The following is a 16,128-nucleotide window of genomic DNA, read 5'->3' as shown; positions in this document are numbered from 1 at the left end:
CCGTATCGCAGCCCCAGCCCCGGTATCGCAGCCCCGGGGGCAGCGCGGCTCGTGGCGCTGGGGACGCAGCACATCCTGCCCCGCACGGCGCCACGCGGGACGGGCACGGACGGCCCCGCTGCTCCCGGGCACGCGGGAGGCGCCGGCCCCGCCGGGGGGTCCGAGGGCGCCGCAGGGGGCCGGGGCCGGGCGCTGCGCCCCGGCGCTGATCCGCGCAGGAATGCCGAGCCGAGCCGGGCCGTGCCGGGATCAGCAGGCTGGCACGCAAGCGGGTGAGAGGGCGGCGTGCCGGCGCGGCACGGAGCGGAGCGGAGCGGGGCCCGCGCGGTCCAAGGTCGCCCGCGCCGCGGCGAGCCCAAACAGGGCCCCGCGGCGCCCACGCGCAACCCCTGCCCCACTGGGCTGCGGCCCAAGGACGCTGCGCGCCCGGGCTGCCCCACAGCCCCACGGCGCCCGCGCGGCCCCGTCCCCGCGGCGGCCCCGTGTCCCTGTGACAGCCCCGTGTCCCCCCCGACAGCCCCGTGTCCCTCCCGGCAGCCCCGTGTCCCTCTGACAGCCCCGTGTCCCCCCGGCAGCCCCGTGTCCCCACGGCAGCCCCGTGTCCCTGTGACAGCCCCGTGTCCCTCCCGGCAGCCCCGTGTCCCCACGGCAGCCCCGTGTCCCCGCGGCGGCCCCGTGTCCCCCCCGACAGCCCCGTGTCCCTCCCGGCAGCCCCGTGTCCCCACGGCAGCCCCGTGTCCCTGTGACAGCCCCGTGTCCCTCCCCGCAGCCCCGTGTCCCCCCGGCAGCCCCGTGTCCCCACCGGCAGCCTGTGCCCTCGGCCACCAACCCGTGTCCCTGTCCCTGGCCCTTCACCCCCTGCTGCCCCCTGCTCCAGGCTCTGCTCCCCAGGAGGTCCTGCGCTGTCCCCGGGTGTCCCCTGCAGCCCTCGCGGTGTCCCCTGCCGCTCCCAGCCGGGAGCTCCTGTGTCCCCCAGTGTCCCCTGCCACCCCTGCGGTGCCCCATGTCACCCCAGCTGGAGCCCCGCTCCCGTGTCCCCCGGTGTCCCCTGCCACCCCCAGCCGGGAGCCCCGCTCTCCCGCCCTGCGGTGTCCCCGCTGTCCCCTGCCGCCCCCACGGTGTCCCCTGCAGCTCCCGTGTCCCCGGCAGCCCCCGCGGTGCCGCCGCGCTCAGCCCCGCCCCGCCGCGCTGCCCGGGCCGGGGGGGGCGGGCGGGCACTCACCGGGCGGCGGCGGGAGCGGCGCGGCAGCTCCCGGCCCACGTGCCGCCTTCCCGCCGCGTCGCGCGCCGATGACGTCCTGAGGGCAGCTTCCGCCCGGCCCCGGCGCGCCGATGACGCGGCGGCCCGGCCCGGGGCGGCACGTGGCCGCGGGTGACCCCGGCGCGGCCCTGCCCGCCCCGCCGCGCCGCGGGGACCGCTAATGGCGCGGCCAGGGCCCCCCGTGTCCCCGTGTCCCGTGTCCCCGTGTCCCCGTGTCCCGTGTCCCGGCCCCGCGCTCGGTGCAACCGGCAGGGGGCGGCCCCGCGCCGCGCTGCCCCGTGGTGGCGGGAAACGCGCTCGGGGGCGGGGCTCAGCACGGCAGGGGGCGGGGCCAGCGCAGGGAGCGGGGTGATCGCTGCGAGGGGCGGGGTTTGGCGCGGCAGGGGGCGGGGCCCCGCGAGGGGGCGGAGTCTCGGCGCGATGGGCGCGCGCTTGGTGCTGCTGCTGCCGCTGCTGCTGCCGCCGGGCGCCGCGGGCGGGACGGTGCGGACCAGGCCGGGCCGGGTCGGGCCGGGCCGGACCGGGGGGCGCGCGGGCCCGGGCGGCGGTGCCGGTGCCAGCCCCACGGACCCGCCGTTCCCCCCAGGTGTGCGGGAGCTGCGCGGGGCCGCTGCACAACGGCTCCGCCGTGGGCCGCTTCTGCGCGGAGCAGGCGGGCGCGCAGCCCCGGGGCCGCTGCTGCGTGCTGGGCGGGCCGGGCCCGGCCCCGGGCCGCATCGTGGGGTAACGGGGCCGGGCGGCGCGCGGGCGGGAGCGTGGGGCGCTCGGGGTGCAGGGCGCAGGGGTGACCGGGTAGCGGCGCTGGGGGTGCTCGGGGGGTGCCGCGGTGCAGCGCGCGGGACATCAGGGTGCGGGGGGTGCAGCGGGTGCAGGGGCACACGGGGGGTGCAGCGGGTGCAGGGGGTGCAGGGGCACACGGGGGTGCAGCGGGTGCAGGGGTACACGGGGGGTGCGGGGGGGTGCAGGGGGTGCAGGGGGTGCAGCGGGTGCAGGGGCACACGGGGGTGCAGGGGGTGCAGGGGTACACGGGGGTTGCAGGGGTGCAGCGGGTGCAGGGGGTGCAGGGGCACACGGGGGGGTGCCCCAGGGGGTGCAGGGGCACACGGGAGGTGCAGGGGGTGCAGGGGGTGCAGGGGCACACGGGGGGTGCAGGGGGTGCAGCGGGTGCAGGGACACACGGGGGTGCAGGGGGTGCAGGGGCACACGGGAGGTGCAGGGGGTGCAGGCGCACACAGCGGGTGCAGGGGGTGCAGCGGGTGCAGGGGGTGCAGGGGCACACGGGGATGCAGCGGGTGCAGGGCACACGGGGGGTGCCCAGGGTGTGGGGGGTGCAGCGGGTGCAGGGGCACACGGGGGTGCGGGGGGTGCAATGCACAGGGGTGATCGCGGTAGGGGCACGAGGGGCTGTGCGGGGCGCTCAGCGGCTGTAGGGGACACATGGGCACAGGGTGCAGTGGGTGCCTGGCACAGGCACACGTGGGGTCCTCAGGGCTGCTGGGGGGCACAGGGGGGACACAGGCGGGCGGGGGGTGCTCAGTGGATGCCCCTTACGGGGATGCTCAGAGGTGCGGGCGGCACCGAGGGGCTCGGGGCACACGTGGGGCTGCGTGGGCAGAGCTGCAGGGGGTGCTTGGGATGCACGTGGCCTGTGCGCGGGGGCTGCAAGGGCAGCTCCGCGTCCCCCCTCTTCCCACTGCTGCCCATCCCCAGGCTGGACCTGAGCAACTGCTCCCTGCGGAGCCTCCCGCCGGAGCTGCCGCAGGCGGCCGCCGCCGTCGTCATGTGAGTGCGTCGTGGGGCCAGAGCGACCCCGCTGTGGGGCTGGGGGATTCGAGCGGGCCCTGGGGCTTCTTGTCCCGCTGCTCCCGCAGTCCTGGGGGTCCCGGAGGGGGAGCAGCTCCTGGGGCTGCCGGCACCGCCGAGAAGAGACCCCAGCCCCAGGGAGCTGGGGGGCTGCGCAGGGCAGCATCCCCGCACCGGTGCCGTACCGGGGGCCGTGCCGGGTGCCGTACCGGGGGCCGTGCCGGGTGCCGTGCCGGGGGCCGTGCCGGTGCCGTGCTGGGTGCCGTGTCGGGGCCGTACCGGGTGCAGGCTGGGCCGTGTGTTTGCAGTGACCTCACGGAGAACCCGCTGGGGGCCCTGCCCAACACCTCCTTCCTGGGCTTCACCCACCTGGACAGCCTGTGAGTCCCCACGGGAGCGGGACCTGAGGGCGCTGGGAACGGGGACAGCAGGACGGGGAGGAAACGTCCACGGAGCAGGAATGGGGATGCAGGGAGCGCAGGGTGTCAGGATGGAGCTGCCGGAGCAGGAACAGGAGCACTGGGAGCGGGGAGCAGGAATGGGGGTGGTGGGAGCAGGGGCACCGGGAGCAGGGATGGAGGTGCCGGGAGCAGGGAGGAGGGTCCTTGCGGGTGGGGGCACCGGGGGCTGCCAGCCGTGCCCCGCTCGACCCCGCAGCGCGGTGCCGCTCTCCGTGGAGTGTCCGGGCGGGAGCGGCGCCTGGGAGCAGGAGACGACGCTCGGGAGCAGCCGCCTCTGCCAGGGCCAGCGCAACCCCTGCAACAGCCTCGTGGAGCTGGGTAGGGCGCCGCGACCCGCGGGGCCGTCCCCCGTGCGTGTCCCCGCTCCACGGCCGTCCCTGTATCCGTGCCCGACCCCATGCATGTCTCCCTGTCCAGGGCTGTCCCTCTATCTGTGCGTGTCCCCCCATCCGTGGCCGTCCCCCGTGGGTGTCCCCATGTGCAGCAGCCCTGCTCCATGCATGTCCCCCCTGTCTGTGGCCATCCCCCGTGTGTGTCCCCGCTCCATAGCCGTCCCTCTGTCCATGCCCGTCCCCCATGCATGCCCCGTGCTCCGTGCCCGTCCCCTCATGCATGTCCCCCCGCCCGTGGCCACCCCCTGTGCGTGTCCCCAAGATCACGTGCCCCGTGGGTGTCCCCGTGTGCAGCAGCCCCACTCTGTGCCTGTCCCCCCGTGCATGTCCCCCCTGTCCGTGGCTGTCACCCGTGCGTGTCCCCAAGGCCGTGTCCCCCGTGCGTGTCCCCACGTGCAGCAGCCCTGCTCTGTGCCCGTTCCCCCGTGCATGTCCCCCCCATCCGTGGCCGTCCCCCGTGCGTGTCCCCGCGCACAGCAGCCCCCCTCTGTGCCCGCAGCTCTGCAGTGCCCCGAGCCCGCGTTCTGCGCCCCGGACGGGCCCGGCCTCTTGCAGTGCCTCTGTCCCCCGCCCTTCCACGGCTACAAGTGCCTGCGCCAGGTGAGCGCCGCCGCTGCCGCCGCTGCCCGCGCGCCCGTCCCCGCGCGCCGCTCACGGCCGCTCTGCCCGCAGGGCACCTTCCCGCTGCCGCTGGCCGGCGGCCTCCTGGGCACCGCCACGGCCGCGCTCGCCCTGCTGCTCTGGAGCAGCCAGCGCCGCCGAGCCAAGACGCCGTGAGCCGCCGGGGCGCCGTGAGCCGCCGGGGCGCCGTGAGCTGCCGGGGCGCGCGCAACAGAGCCGCCTTCCTGCACCGCCGCCTCCGCGCCTTCCTCTGCGCCGCGGGGACAGGGACGGGCAGCGGAGGGGACAGCGCCGCGGGCCGCCCCCCGCAGACCGGGCAGCAATTCCCGGGAGGGGAGGGGAGGGGAGGGGGGGTCTCTCCTGCCGCTGCTCCGGGAGCTGCCGGGAAGGGCCCCGGGCTGCAGCAGGGCTGCTGGGCAGGGGCTGGGGGTGCACCGGGGCACCCGGAAGGGCCAGGGGCTGGAGCGGGGCTACCGGGAAGGGCCCGGGGCCGGAGAGGGGCCGCGGGGGGGGGAGCGCGGGGGACCCGGGGCTCGGGGTGCGGGGGGGGCCTCCATGGGGCGGGGCCAAAGGCGGGGGGCGGGTCTAAGCGCGCAGAGGGCCCCGGGCCACGCGCATGTGCGACGCTGCGGGCAGGCGGGGGGGGGTTGCGCCTGCGCCACGGGAAGGTTTTATGCAAATGAGAGCGCGGGGCCCGACGGGAGCCAAGAGCAGTCCCGTCGCGGGGGGGGCGGGAAGGGAAGAGCCGTGAGGGCGTGTTTATGCAAATGATCCCCGCGCCAGGGGACGAGGCGGGCCTGGGGAGGACAGGGCGTGTCTATGCAGATGAGCAGGCGCGCGTAGGATCCCGGGAAACCCTCGTGGACAACTGCCAGCGGGCTGGGGTAGCCGGGTCCACGTGGATGAGACCCCGCTGCGGGTGGCGAAGCGCTGCCGGGTGCCCCAGTGCCGGAGGAATCCGTGTAGTAATATCTGTCCAGACAACCTGAAATTGGAGCGCTCGGATCTACTGTTGAACCACGAAGCCAGGGGAGAGCGCGAACGCAGTCCCCCACTACCACAAATTATGCAGTCGAGTTTCCCGCATTTGGGGAAATCGCAGGGGTCAGCACACCCGGAGTGCAAGGGATGAGCCTCGCCCTGGGAAAACCACCTGCCTGATCATGGTGTCTCCCCTGCCAGGTAAGTATGCCACACCGCCCGCCCGCCCCGCTGCCCACGCCCGCCCACGCACTCGCACCTCACGGACACCCCGCGACCAGGGACCGCCCCGCGGCCCCGACGCGCCCACGCGCGCCCCGACCCGCCGCGAGGCTCCGCGCCGCGGAACCGCCCCGCCAGCCCCGAGGAACCGCCGCGCCGCCCCGCGCCTGCGTGTCCCGGCCTGCCCCGCGCGGGGACAAATCTGCATAGTCCCGCCCCCGCCGTCTCGCCGCTCGTGGCTCTGCCCGCCCCCTGCGCCAGGGCCGCGAGTGTCTCCCGTCGGCCCTCGCGGGCTCTCCTCGGCCTAGCCCCGCCCCCTCCGTGCCTGGCCCCGCCCCGATCCCAGCAAGCCGCGGGTCTCTCCTTTTCCGTCTAGCTCATCTGCATGGCCCCGCCCCTCCGCGCTCCCGGCCCCGCCCCTCCGCGCTCCGGCCCCGCCCCTCCGCGCTCCCGGCCCCGCCCCTCCGCGCTCCCGCCCCGCCCGGGGTCCCGCTCTGCTCCTTCCCCGGAGCTCCGGGACCGCCGGCCCCAGCCCGGCTGCCCCCGGTGCCAGCGCCGGGTGCCCCGGGCCCGGCCGCCCCCGCAGAGGCTGCAGGGACCGAGAGGGGACCTGGAGAGCAGGAGGGGACGGGAGAGCGGGCGGCGCCGCCCGCAGCTGCCCCAAGGGGCGCAGGGAGCAGCCGGGAGCTGCCGGCCTGTCCGCCCGGCCCCGGCATCGGGGAAGGGGACGGAGCCCGTGACCTTGGGGCGCTCACGCAGCTGCGTGCGGCAGCCGGGGGACCAGGCCCGGCCACAGGGCTCAGGAGAGGCAGGTCCGGCCCCACCGGCCTGATCCCCTCTGTGGCCAGGGGACCCGCCTGGAGGCTGAGGGAAAGGCTGCGGCCGGGGTCTCCTCAGGCTGCAGAAAGGCCTTTGGCACCGTCCGCCACTGCCTTCCCCTTAGACAGGGGGACTCTTCACCGGGTGAAGAACCGGCCTCATGGCCGGGCGCAGAGCGTGTCAGTGAATGGAGCTGGATCCAGCTGGCGCCCGGTCCCGAGCGGTGTTCCCCAGGGTCAGTGCTGGGGCCCGTCCTCTTTAATGTCCTCATCGATGACCTGCATGAGGGGACTGAGGGCACCCTCAGCCAATCTCAGCCCACACCAAGCCGGGGGGAAGAGCAGATCTGCCTGAGGGTAGGAAGGCTCCGCGGAGGGAGCTGCACAGGCTGGATCCATGGGCTGAGGCCACCGTGGGAGGTTCGACACGGCCAAGGGCCGGGCCCTGCTGGGTCACAACAGCCCCGTGCAGCGCCGCAGGCTGGGGCAGAGCGGCTGCAGAGCTGAGGGCAGGAAAGGGCCTGGGGGCGCTGGGCGAGAGCGGCTGAGCAGGAGCCAGCAGCGAGCCCGGGTGGCCGAGAAGGCCGAGGGCCTCCTGGCCGGTGTCAGGAACAGCGGAGCCAGCAGGACCAGGGCAGGGATCGTCCCCCTGCACTCGGTGCTGGTGAGGCCGCCCCTCGAACACTGTGTTCACTTGTGGGTCCCCCGCTGCAAGAAGGACATTGAGGCGCTGGAGCGTGTCCAGAGGAGGGCAGCGGAGCTGGGGAAGGGGCTGGAGGACAGAGCTTGCGAGGGGCGGCTGAGGGAGCCGGGGCCATTGAGCGTGGAGAGGAGGAGGCCCAGGGAGACCCTATCGCTCCCTACAACGACCTGGAAGGAGGCTGCAGGGAGACGGGGGGTCGGTCTCTTCTCCAGGATAACTGCAGGGAGGACGAGAGGAAACGGCCTCCAGCTGCGCCAGGGAGGTTCGGGTTGGACATTAGAAGAATTTCTACATGGAAAGAGCAGTCAAGTAGCAGAACGGGCTGCCCGGGGGGGGGGGTCCTGGTCCCTGGCGGTGCTCAAGGAACGTGGGGAGGAGGCGCTCGGGGACCCGGGTTAGCAGGATGGTGCCGGGGGCTCCCGGCCGCCCTCGCTGCTCTCCAAGGTCTTTCCCAGCCGCTCTGCGGCTCTCTGGGTTCCACAGGCCCCGGGAGTCCATAGGGACGAGGCTGCCGCCCTGGCCCGGCCCTGGGCCCGGGGCGCCGCGGGGCCGCGCGGGGGGAGACAGCGCCCGGGCCGGGTTCGGGGAGGGCGGGGCCGCAGCCGGAGCCGCCGCGGGCTGGGGCGGAGACACCCCCGGCTGGGGGGCGGGGCGTCTGCGCGCTGGGGCGGGGTTATGCAAATGAGCTAGACGGAAAAGGAGAGACCCGCGGCTTGCTGGGATCGGGGCGGGGTCAGGCACGGAGGGGGCGGGGCTAGGCCGAGGAGAGCCCGCGAGGGCCGACGGGAGACACTCGCGGCCCTGGCGCAGGGGGCGGGCAGAGCCAGGAGCGGCGAGACGGCGGGGGCGGGACTATGCAGATTTGTCCCCGCGCGGGGCAGGCCGGGACACGCAGGCGCGGGGCGGCGCGGCGGTTCCTCGGGGCTGGCGGGGCGGTTCCGCGGCGCGGAGCCTCGCGGCGGGTCGGGGCGCGCGTGGGCGCGTCGGGGCCGCGGGGCGGTCCCTGGTCGCGGGGTGTCCGTGAGGTGCGAGTGCGTGGGCGGGCGTGGGCAGCGGGGCGGGCGGGCGGTGTGGCATACTTACCTGGCAGGGGAGACACCATGATCAGGCAGGTGGTTTTCCCAGGGCGAGGCTCATCCCTTGCACTCCGGGTGTGCTGACCCCTGCGATTTCCCCAAATGCGGGAAACTCGACTGCATAATTTGTGGTAGTGGGGGACTGCGTTCGCGCTCTCCCCTGGCTTTTGTGCTTCAAAAACAGGCTGTATGGGCGGGGAGTTGCTTCCAGGTGACCGAGGGAAGGCACCGGGCTGCAGACCTTTCACTCTGCTCTGGGGGGCCCAAGAGAGCTGGTTAGTTTTCAAGCAGCACTTCCTCCACGCCCACCAACAGTGCATCCCTGTGTGTAAGGAGTCAGGCAGAGGGGGCAGGCGACCTGCGTGGATGAGCCGGGAGCTTGTGGCAATGCTCAAGCAGAAAGCGACGGTATACAGAATGTGGAAAGAAGGACAAGATCCCCTGGGAGAAATACAGGAACGTAGTCAGGGAATGAAGAGATGCGACAAGGAAAGCTAAGGCATGTCTGGAAGGCAATCTGGCAAGGGTCGTTAAAAATAGCAAGAAAAACTTCTTCAAATATATTAACAGCAAAAGGAAGATCAGGAAAAACATGGGTCCACTGGCGAACGGGATGGGCACCCTGGTTACGAATAACACAGAAAAAGCAGAGTTGCTGAATGCCTTCTTTGCTTTGGTGTTTACGAAGGGCAGCCCTTTAGAGCTCCAGGCCCTAGAGGCAAGAGAAGAAGCCAGGGGAGAGGAAGACTTGCCCTGGGTAGAGGAAGATTGGGTCAGAGAGCACCTAAGGAACCTCGATACCCACAAATCCATGGGCCCTGATGGGATGCAACCCAGAGTGCTGCGGGAACTGGCAGATGCCATAGCTAAGCCGCTCTCCATCATCTTTGAAAGATCCTGGAGAACAGGGGAGGTGTTGGAAGACTGGAAGAAGGCCAATGTCACGCCAGTCTTCAAAAAAGGCAAGAAGGAGGACCCAGGCAACTACAGGCCAGTCAGCCTCACCTCCGTCCCCGGAAAAGTGATGGAATGGCTCATACTGGCTGTTGTCTCCAGGCACATGGAGGACAAGAAGGTGCTCAAGAGTAGTCAGCATGGATTCACCAAGGGAAAATCTTGCCTGACTAACCTGATAGCCTTCTATGATGAAATGACCGGCTGGATAGACGAGGGGAGAGCGGTGGATGTCGTCTATCTCGACATCACCAAGGCTTTTGACACTGTCCCTCACAACATCCTCCTGGGCAAGCTCCGGAAGTGTGGGATAGATGAGTGGACAGTGAGATGGATTAGGAACTGGCTGGATGGCAGGGCCCAGAGAGTGGTGATCAGCGGTGCAGAGTCTAGTTGGAGGCCTGTGGCTAGTGGGGTCCCCCAGGGGTCAGTCCTTGGTCCAGTCCTGTTCAATTTATTCCTCAATAATTCCTCATCCTGCCTGGATGAAGGCACAGAGTGCTCCCTCAGCAAGTTTGCTGATGATACCAAACTGGGAGGAGTAGTTGATACCCCAGAGGGCTGCGCTGCCATCCAGAGGGACCTGGACAGACTGGACAACTGGGCAGTGAAAAACCTCATGCAATTCAACAAGGCCAAGTGCAAGGTCCTGCACCTGGGGAGGAATAACCCCAGACACCAGGACAGGCTGGGGACCAACCTTCTGGAGAGCAGCTCTGCAGAGAAAGACCTGGGTGTCATAGTGGATGACAAGTTGACCACGAGGCAGCAGTGTGCCCTCGTGGCCAAGAAGGCCAATGGGATCCTGGGGTGCTTTAAGAAGAGCGTCTCCAGCAGGTCGAGGGAGGGGATCCTGCCCCTCTACTCAGCCCTGGTGAGGCCACATCTGGAGTATTGTGTCCAGTTCTGGGCTCCACAGGACAAGAGGGATGTGGAGCTGCTGGAGAGAGTCCAGCGCAGGGCTACAAGGATGATCAGGGGCCTGGAACATCTGCCCTGTGAGGAGAGGCTGAGGGAGCTGGGCCTGTTCAGCTGGAGAAGAGAAGGCTGAGAGGGGACCTGAGCAGTGTCTAGAAGTACCTCAAGGGAGGCATTGAGGAGGATGGGGCGGCCTCTTTTCAGTTGTGGCCACCGACAGAACTAGAGGTAATGGCCACAAACTGAAACACCGAAAGTTCCCCAGGAACTTAAGGAAAAATTTCCTGACAGTGAGGGTGACAGAGCACTGGAACAGGCTGCCCAGGGAGGTTGTGGAGTCTCCTTCTTTGGAGATCCTCAAACCTACCTGGACGCAGTCCTGTGCTATGTGCTGTAGGTGACCCTGCGTGTGCAGGTGGGTTGGACTGGGTGATCACTAGAGGTCCCTTCCAACCTTAGTGGTTCTGTGATTTTATCTCGCACGGAGCAGCCGGGCGCAGGCACCGCCGCGAGGATGGAGCTGCGTCCGGGCTGGAACGGGCCAAGTCCCGAAGAGCCTCCGCAGCCCCTCGCAGAGCTGCCCCAGTCCCACGCGCGAGGCGGCGCCAGAGTCACGCGGAGCCTCCGGAGCTGCCGCGTCTGCCGCACCCAGAGATCCCGGAAAAGCAGCTCCGCTCAGTCACAGCTCTCCCCAAAACCCGGTGGAACCGGGAGTCCACCAACAGCTGCCTAGAAAACTTCGCTCAAATCTGTTGTTCAACCACCGAAGCCAGGGGAGAGCGCGAACGCAGTCCCCCACTACCACAAATTATGCAGTCGAGTTTCCCGCATTTGGGGAAATCGCAGGGGTCAGCACACCCGGAGTGCAAGGGATGAGCCTCGCCCTGGGAAAACCACCTGCTTGATCATGGTGTCTCCCCTGCCAGGTAAGTATGCCACATCCCCCGCCCGCCCCGCTGCCCACGCCCGCCCACGCACTCGCACCTCACGGACACCCCGCGACCAGGGACCGCCCCGCGGCCCCGACGCGCCCACGCGCGCCCCGACCCGCCGCGAGGCTCCGCGCCGCGGAACCGCCCCGCCAGCCCCGAGGAACCGCCGCGCCGCCCCGCGCCTGCGTGTCCCGGCCTGCCCCGCGCGGGGACAAATCTGCATAGTCCCGCCCCCGTTCCTGCCCACTGCGCTTCCCCGCGCGGGAGTGCCGCTTTCCCTCCTCTGCGTAGCCCCGCCCCCTGGCTCATCGCCCCGCCCCTCGGCCCTCAGCTCGCCCCGTCCCCGCGGCCGCCGCTCGGTCGTGGCCGCCCCCGCCGCCTCCCGCCGCCCTCGCTCCGCGGCCCCGGGCAGCCCCGTATCCCGGCGCCGCCTCCCTCCCCGCTGCTGCCGCTCTCTGCGCGCAGCCGGCGCCGGGGCCCGGCAGCGGCTCCCGCCCGCCCGGAGCCCTGACCCTAGCAGTCCCAGGCAGGAACACGCCCAGGGATGTGTTTTGGGCGGCTGCTGCTACTGCTTCCTCGTGAGAGAGAATGGGCAAAACAGCGGGGGTTGCCGGTACCTCCCGGGAGAGTGTGGGTAAAGGGCGAGAACGGCTGGAGATGCAGGGAGGACCGTTGGGTCTCCAGGGAACCGCCTGGACCTGCCAGCGAGGCCACATCGTGGCTCCCCGAGCCCACGCGGGACCACGTGTGGGAGCGAGTTACCGGGGTTCATCGGAAGGGCCCCGAACGACGAGCACCAGGGGGCTCGGGAGACCGCGAGGGAGCCCCGAAGGGACAGAGGGCACACGTGCCGGAGCGGGGTCATTGGAGTTAGTGCTAGGAAATGGAATGGACACGTATCTTTGTTCCAGGAAATTTAACGCGTGTACAGATGTTGCGGATTGAAGGGAAATTGAATTGCGGATTGAAGGGATTGAAGGGCAAATTTGGAAGAGACAAATTGCATGCGAGCTGATCCTCAAAGGCTGGAGGGACTGGGGGTGGCTGGACTCATGTCTTAATAGGGATACCCAATACTGCGATAACTATAGGCCCGACTCTGGCAGTGCCGGATTTATGAACAGTCGCTCGACTGTAGGTCCGACCACCTTCAAAACAGCGAATCGAGTTCATGAGTAGCACAGTTTATTCAAATGCAACATTTAGAAGGCGGGTTTGGGGTGTCAGTACAGGAAACTCTCCACTGCAGCGAGGGGTTCTCAGCTGGTGCCTAGTGTGCAAATGCGCAATCATCCCTCACCCAGACGGGGAGGCCTCGGCCTCGAGGAGTCTCCTCAGGCCGCGTCCCGACCCGAGGGGAGGGAAGGGGCTCGGCCTGTTGACCGATCCGGTGATCCAGAAGTTCCGATGGAGTCTTCCTCCCTCTCCCTTCTCCCTGTTGTTTCCCTCCTTAGTTCACCTTTTCTATATTTTCTTTTACATTTAGGTGGAGCTCAAGTGGCTCTAGTTACACTTCCTTTCATTACTGATTGGTTTAAGCGTCTCTTGAGTCAAGGGACAGTCTGGAGCGCACGTTGCTCCGCGAGGAGCGGTCATTCCTCGGAGATAGGTCACTTTGGGACGGGGCCGTGTATTGGGAAGGGTCTCAGCACGGTCCATGGGAAGGGCCTCGCTACCGCTGTCGCTGGCCCCGCAGCAGATGCCGTCCTGCGCGGATGCTCAACCGCCGCGATGACCCTCCATCCCCTCCTCAACCATTGGGATGACCCTCCATCCCCTCCTCAGCTCTCGGGATGACCCTCCATCCCCTCCTCAACCATCGGGATGACCCTCCATCCTCTCCTCAACCGCCGGGATGACCCTCCATCCCCTCCTCAACCGCCGGGATGACCCTCCATCCCCTCCTCAACCGCCAGGATGACCCTCCATCCCCTCCTCAGCCGCCAGGATGACCCTCCATCCCCTCCTCAGCCGCCGGGATGACCCTCCATCCCCTCCTCAACCGCCGGGATGATCCTCCATCCCCTACTCAGCCGCCGGGATGACCCTCCATCCCCTCCTCAGCCGCCGGGATGACCCTCCATCCCCTCCTCAGCTGCCGCGATGACCCTCCATCCCCTCCTCAGCCGGGATGACCCTCCATCCCCTCCTCCACCGCCAGGATGACCCTCCATCCCCTCCTCCACCGCCAGGATGACCCTCCATCCCCTCCTCAACCATCGGGATGACCCTCCATCCCCTCCTCAGCTGCCGCGATGACCCTCCATCCCCTCCTCAACGGCCGGGATGACCCTCCATCCCCTCCTCAACCGTCGGGATGACCCTCCATCCCCTCCTCGGCCGCCGGGATGACCCTCCATCCCCTCCTCCACCGCCAGGATGACCCTCCATCCCCTCCTCCACCGCCAGGATGACCCTCCATCCCCTCCTCAACCATCGGGATGACCCTCCATCCCCTCCTCAGCTGCCGCGATGACCCTCCATCCCCTCCTCAGCCAGGATGACCCTCCATCCCCTCCTCAACCATCGGGATGACCCTCCATCCCCTCCTCAACCGCCGGGATGACCCTCCATCCCCTCCTCCACCGCCAGGATGACCCTCCATCCCCTCCTCAACCGCCGGGATGACCCTCCATCCCCTCCTCAACCGCCGGGATGACCCTCCATCCCCTCCTCAGCCGGGATGACCCTCCATCCCCTCCACAACCGGGATCACCCTCCATCCCCTCCTCCACCGCCAGGATGACCCTCCATCCCCTCCTCAACCGCTGGGATGACCCTCCATCCCCTCCTCAACCACCACGATGACCCTTCATCCCCTCCTCAACCGCCGGGATGACCCTCCATCCCCTCCTCAGCCGCCGGGATGACCCTCCATCCCCTCCACAACCGGGATCACCCTCCATCCCCTCCTCAGCTCTCGGGATGACCCTCCATCCCCTCCTCCACCGCCGGGATGACCCTCCATCCCCTCCTCAACCACCGGGATGACCCTCCATCCCCTCCTCAGCCGCCGGGATGACCCTCCATCCCCTCCTCGACCGCCGGGATGACCCTCCATCCCCTCCTCGACCGCCGGGATGACCCTCCATCCCCTCCTCAGCCGCCGGGATCACCCTCCATCCCCTCCTCAACCATCGGGATGACCCTCCATCCCCTCCTCCACCGCCGGGACGACCCTCCATCCCCTCCTCAGCTCTCGGGATGACCCTCCATCCCCTCCTCAGCCGCCGGGATGACCCTCCATCCCCTCCTCAACGGCCGGGATGACCCTCCATCCCCTCCTCAGCCGCCGGGATGACCCTCCATCCCCTCCTCAGCCGCTCTGCCGCCTCCGTGGGGCGTCCGGCAGAGTCCGGCCGCGGCGTCTCCATCCTGCTCCGCTCTTCGTTCTGTAGGGTGCATTAGCAGGGAAGGTAGGGGTTAAATAGCTAATGTAGAATAAGCTGAGTCTTAGAGCACAAGGACCCATGATAACTGGCAGAGTCTGGATGTCTTGCTCATGGCAGGGGCAGAACCCTTGATAGATGGCAGGGTCAGGATGCCCTGCTCATGGCAAGGTCTGGACCCTTGATAGGTGGCGGGGTTAGGGTGCCCTGCCCTCAATCAGGATGATAGGGGGGCTGCTTATCCAGATGTTTTAATTCAGCAAAATAGATAACATTAACAAGAATGCAAAACAGGAAAACGGGAGGGGGAACACTCTTGGGTAAGAACGGTATAAAAGAGGGACGCTCGAAGTGGTCGAGGTCCGTGGTGTGACCCCTGCGTGGGAAAGCCCGGACCCCAGCTAGCTGGTAATACTTATTATCTTTCTTCTATTAATAAAAGACAATATATCTATGGTGGTTGTCTCTCTCTCCCTGTCAATTCGGATACCGGACCTAACAGTTCGCTCTCATTAGCGGGTGCTGGGAGGGCCGGCCACGTTGCTGAGGGCGTCGTGGAAAGGAGATTCCGCACACACCAACCATCCTGGAGGCGGTAACGGTCTCTCCCGTCAACGAGCCTCTGTAACGCCCACGCTGCGGTTAGGCCCTGGTTTTCCTCTAACTTCCCCTTTCTCGAGCAGTTTCCCACAATCGGTAACAGACAGAAACACTTTGGGAAAGGCGTCTCAGCCGGCGCGTGTGCCCAGCGCAGCAACAGGGCGACCGCCGGCCTCTCGGCATCGCTCCCCCCGGCAGCAGGAGGATGGTCCCCGCGTCGGTGCCCCCGGCCCGGCAGACCCGCGCGGCCCGGCCCGGGCTCTGCCCTGCCGGGAGGCCCGGCCTCGCTCCGCCTCCCTCCGAGCTGCGGGCAGGGCCGCCCGGTGCCCGCCGGGGAGGCCGGGGGAGGCGGCGGGAGCGGAGGCGGCGGCAGCGGGTCCTGCCCGCGCGGGGCTGCGGCCGCGTCCCGGAGCCGCGCGGAGCGGCGGAACCGGCGGAACCGGCGGGGGGGCCGGCGCGGCCCGGCCGCGGGCGGGGGGCAGGGAAGGCCCGGCCGCCCCGGGAACCCCCGCCCGGGCCCGGGGGCGGCGCGAGGAGCCCGCGAGCGGCAGCGGGGCCGGCGCGAGCGCGGCGCTTCTGCGCGTGCGCGTCAGCGACGGGCGGGGCTATGCAGATGAGGGACGAGCAGAGACGGCGGCGACCGAGGCGCAGGGGGCGGGTCTAGGAGAGACGGGGGCGTGTCCATGCAGATGAGAGGCCGCGAGAGCGAGGCCGGGACACGCGCGTGGCCAAAGGCCAGCGGGTTGGGCGGGGTAAGGCACGAAGAGGGCGGGACTATGCAGATTTCTCCTCGCGCGGGGCAGGCCGGGACACGCAGGCGCGGGGCGGCGCGGCGGTTCCTCGGGGCTGGCGGGGCGGTTCCGCGGCGCGGAGCCTCGCGGCGGGTCGGGGCGCGCGTGGGCGCGTCGGGGCCGCGGGGCGGTCCCTGGTCGCGGGGTGTCCGTGAGGTGCGAGTGCGTGGGCGGGCGTGGGCAGCGGGGCGGGCGGGCGGTGTGGC

At 69.6% G+C, this 16,128-nt stretch overlaps 1 protein-coding gene and 3 non-coding genes across 4 annotated transcripts; 2 read left to right on the top strand and 2 right to left on the bottom strand.

The window, feature by feature from the left end:
- Nucleotides 1-1,681: 1,681 nt before the first annotated feature.
- On the top strand, nucleotides 1,682-4,697 carry ATRAID (all-trans retinoic acid induced differentiation factor). The gene is made up of 7 exons (XM_088530713.1): nucleotides 1,682-1,744; nucleotides 1,848-1,984; nucleotides 2,972-3,043; nucleotides 3,373-3,444; nucleotides 3,722-3,843; nucleotides 4,417-4,517; nucleotides 4,590-4,697. The coding sequence occupies exons 1-7, from the start codon at nucleotides 1,682-1,684 to the stop codon at nucleotides 4,692-4,694; spliced, it is 672 nt and encodes a 223-aa protein (XP_088386839.1). The 3' UTR covers nucleotides 4,695-4,697.
- Nucleotides 4,698-5,564: 867 nt separating this feature from the next.
- On the bottom strand, nucleotides 5,565-5,728 carry LOC148593510 (U1 spliceosomal RNA). Its single transcript, XR_015913711.1, has one exon. It is a non-coding gene; the product is annotated as a U1 spliceosomal RNA (small nuclear RNA).
- Nucleotides 5,729-8,337: 2,609 nt separating this feature from the next.
- On the top strand, nucleotides 8,338-8,501 carry LOC148593509 (U1 spliceosomal RNA). Its single transcript, XR_015913710.1, has one exon. It is a non-coding gene; the product is annotated as a U1 spliceosomal RNA (small nuclear RNA).
- A 2,479-nt stretch (nucleotides 8,502-10,980) lies between these two features.
- On the bottom strand, nucleotides 10,981-11,144 carry LOC148593508 (U1 spliceosomal RNA). Its single transcript, XR_015913705.1, has one exon. It is a non-coding gene; the product is annotated as a U1 spliceosomal RNA (small nuclear RNA).
- Nucleotides 11,145-16,128: the final 4,984 nt, after the last annotated feature.

The sequence above is a fragment of the Tinamus guttatus genome, unplaced genomic scaffold (genome assembly GCF_059628265.1).
Source record: "Tinamus guttatus ecotype Peru unplaced genomic scaffold, ASM5962826v1 Tinamus_guttatus_pri_ptg000386l, whole genome shotgun sequence".
In the NCBI taxonomy this organism is placed as follows: Eukaryota; Metazoa; Chordata; class Aves; order Tinamiformes; family Tinamidae; genus Tinamus; species Tinamus guttatus.
The sequence above is the reverse complement of the archived record's forward strand: the minus strand, read 5'-3'. Positions and strand labels throughout refer to the sequence as shown.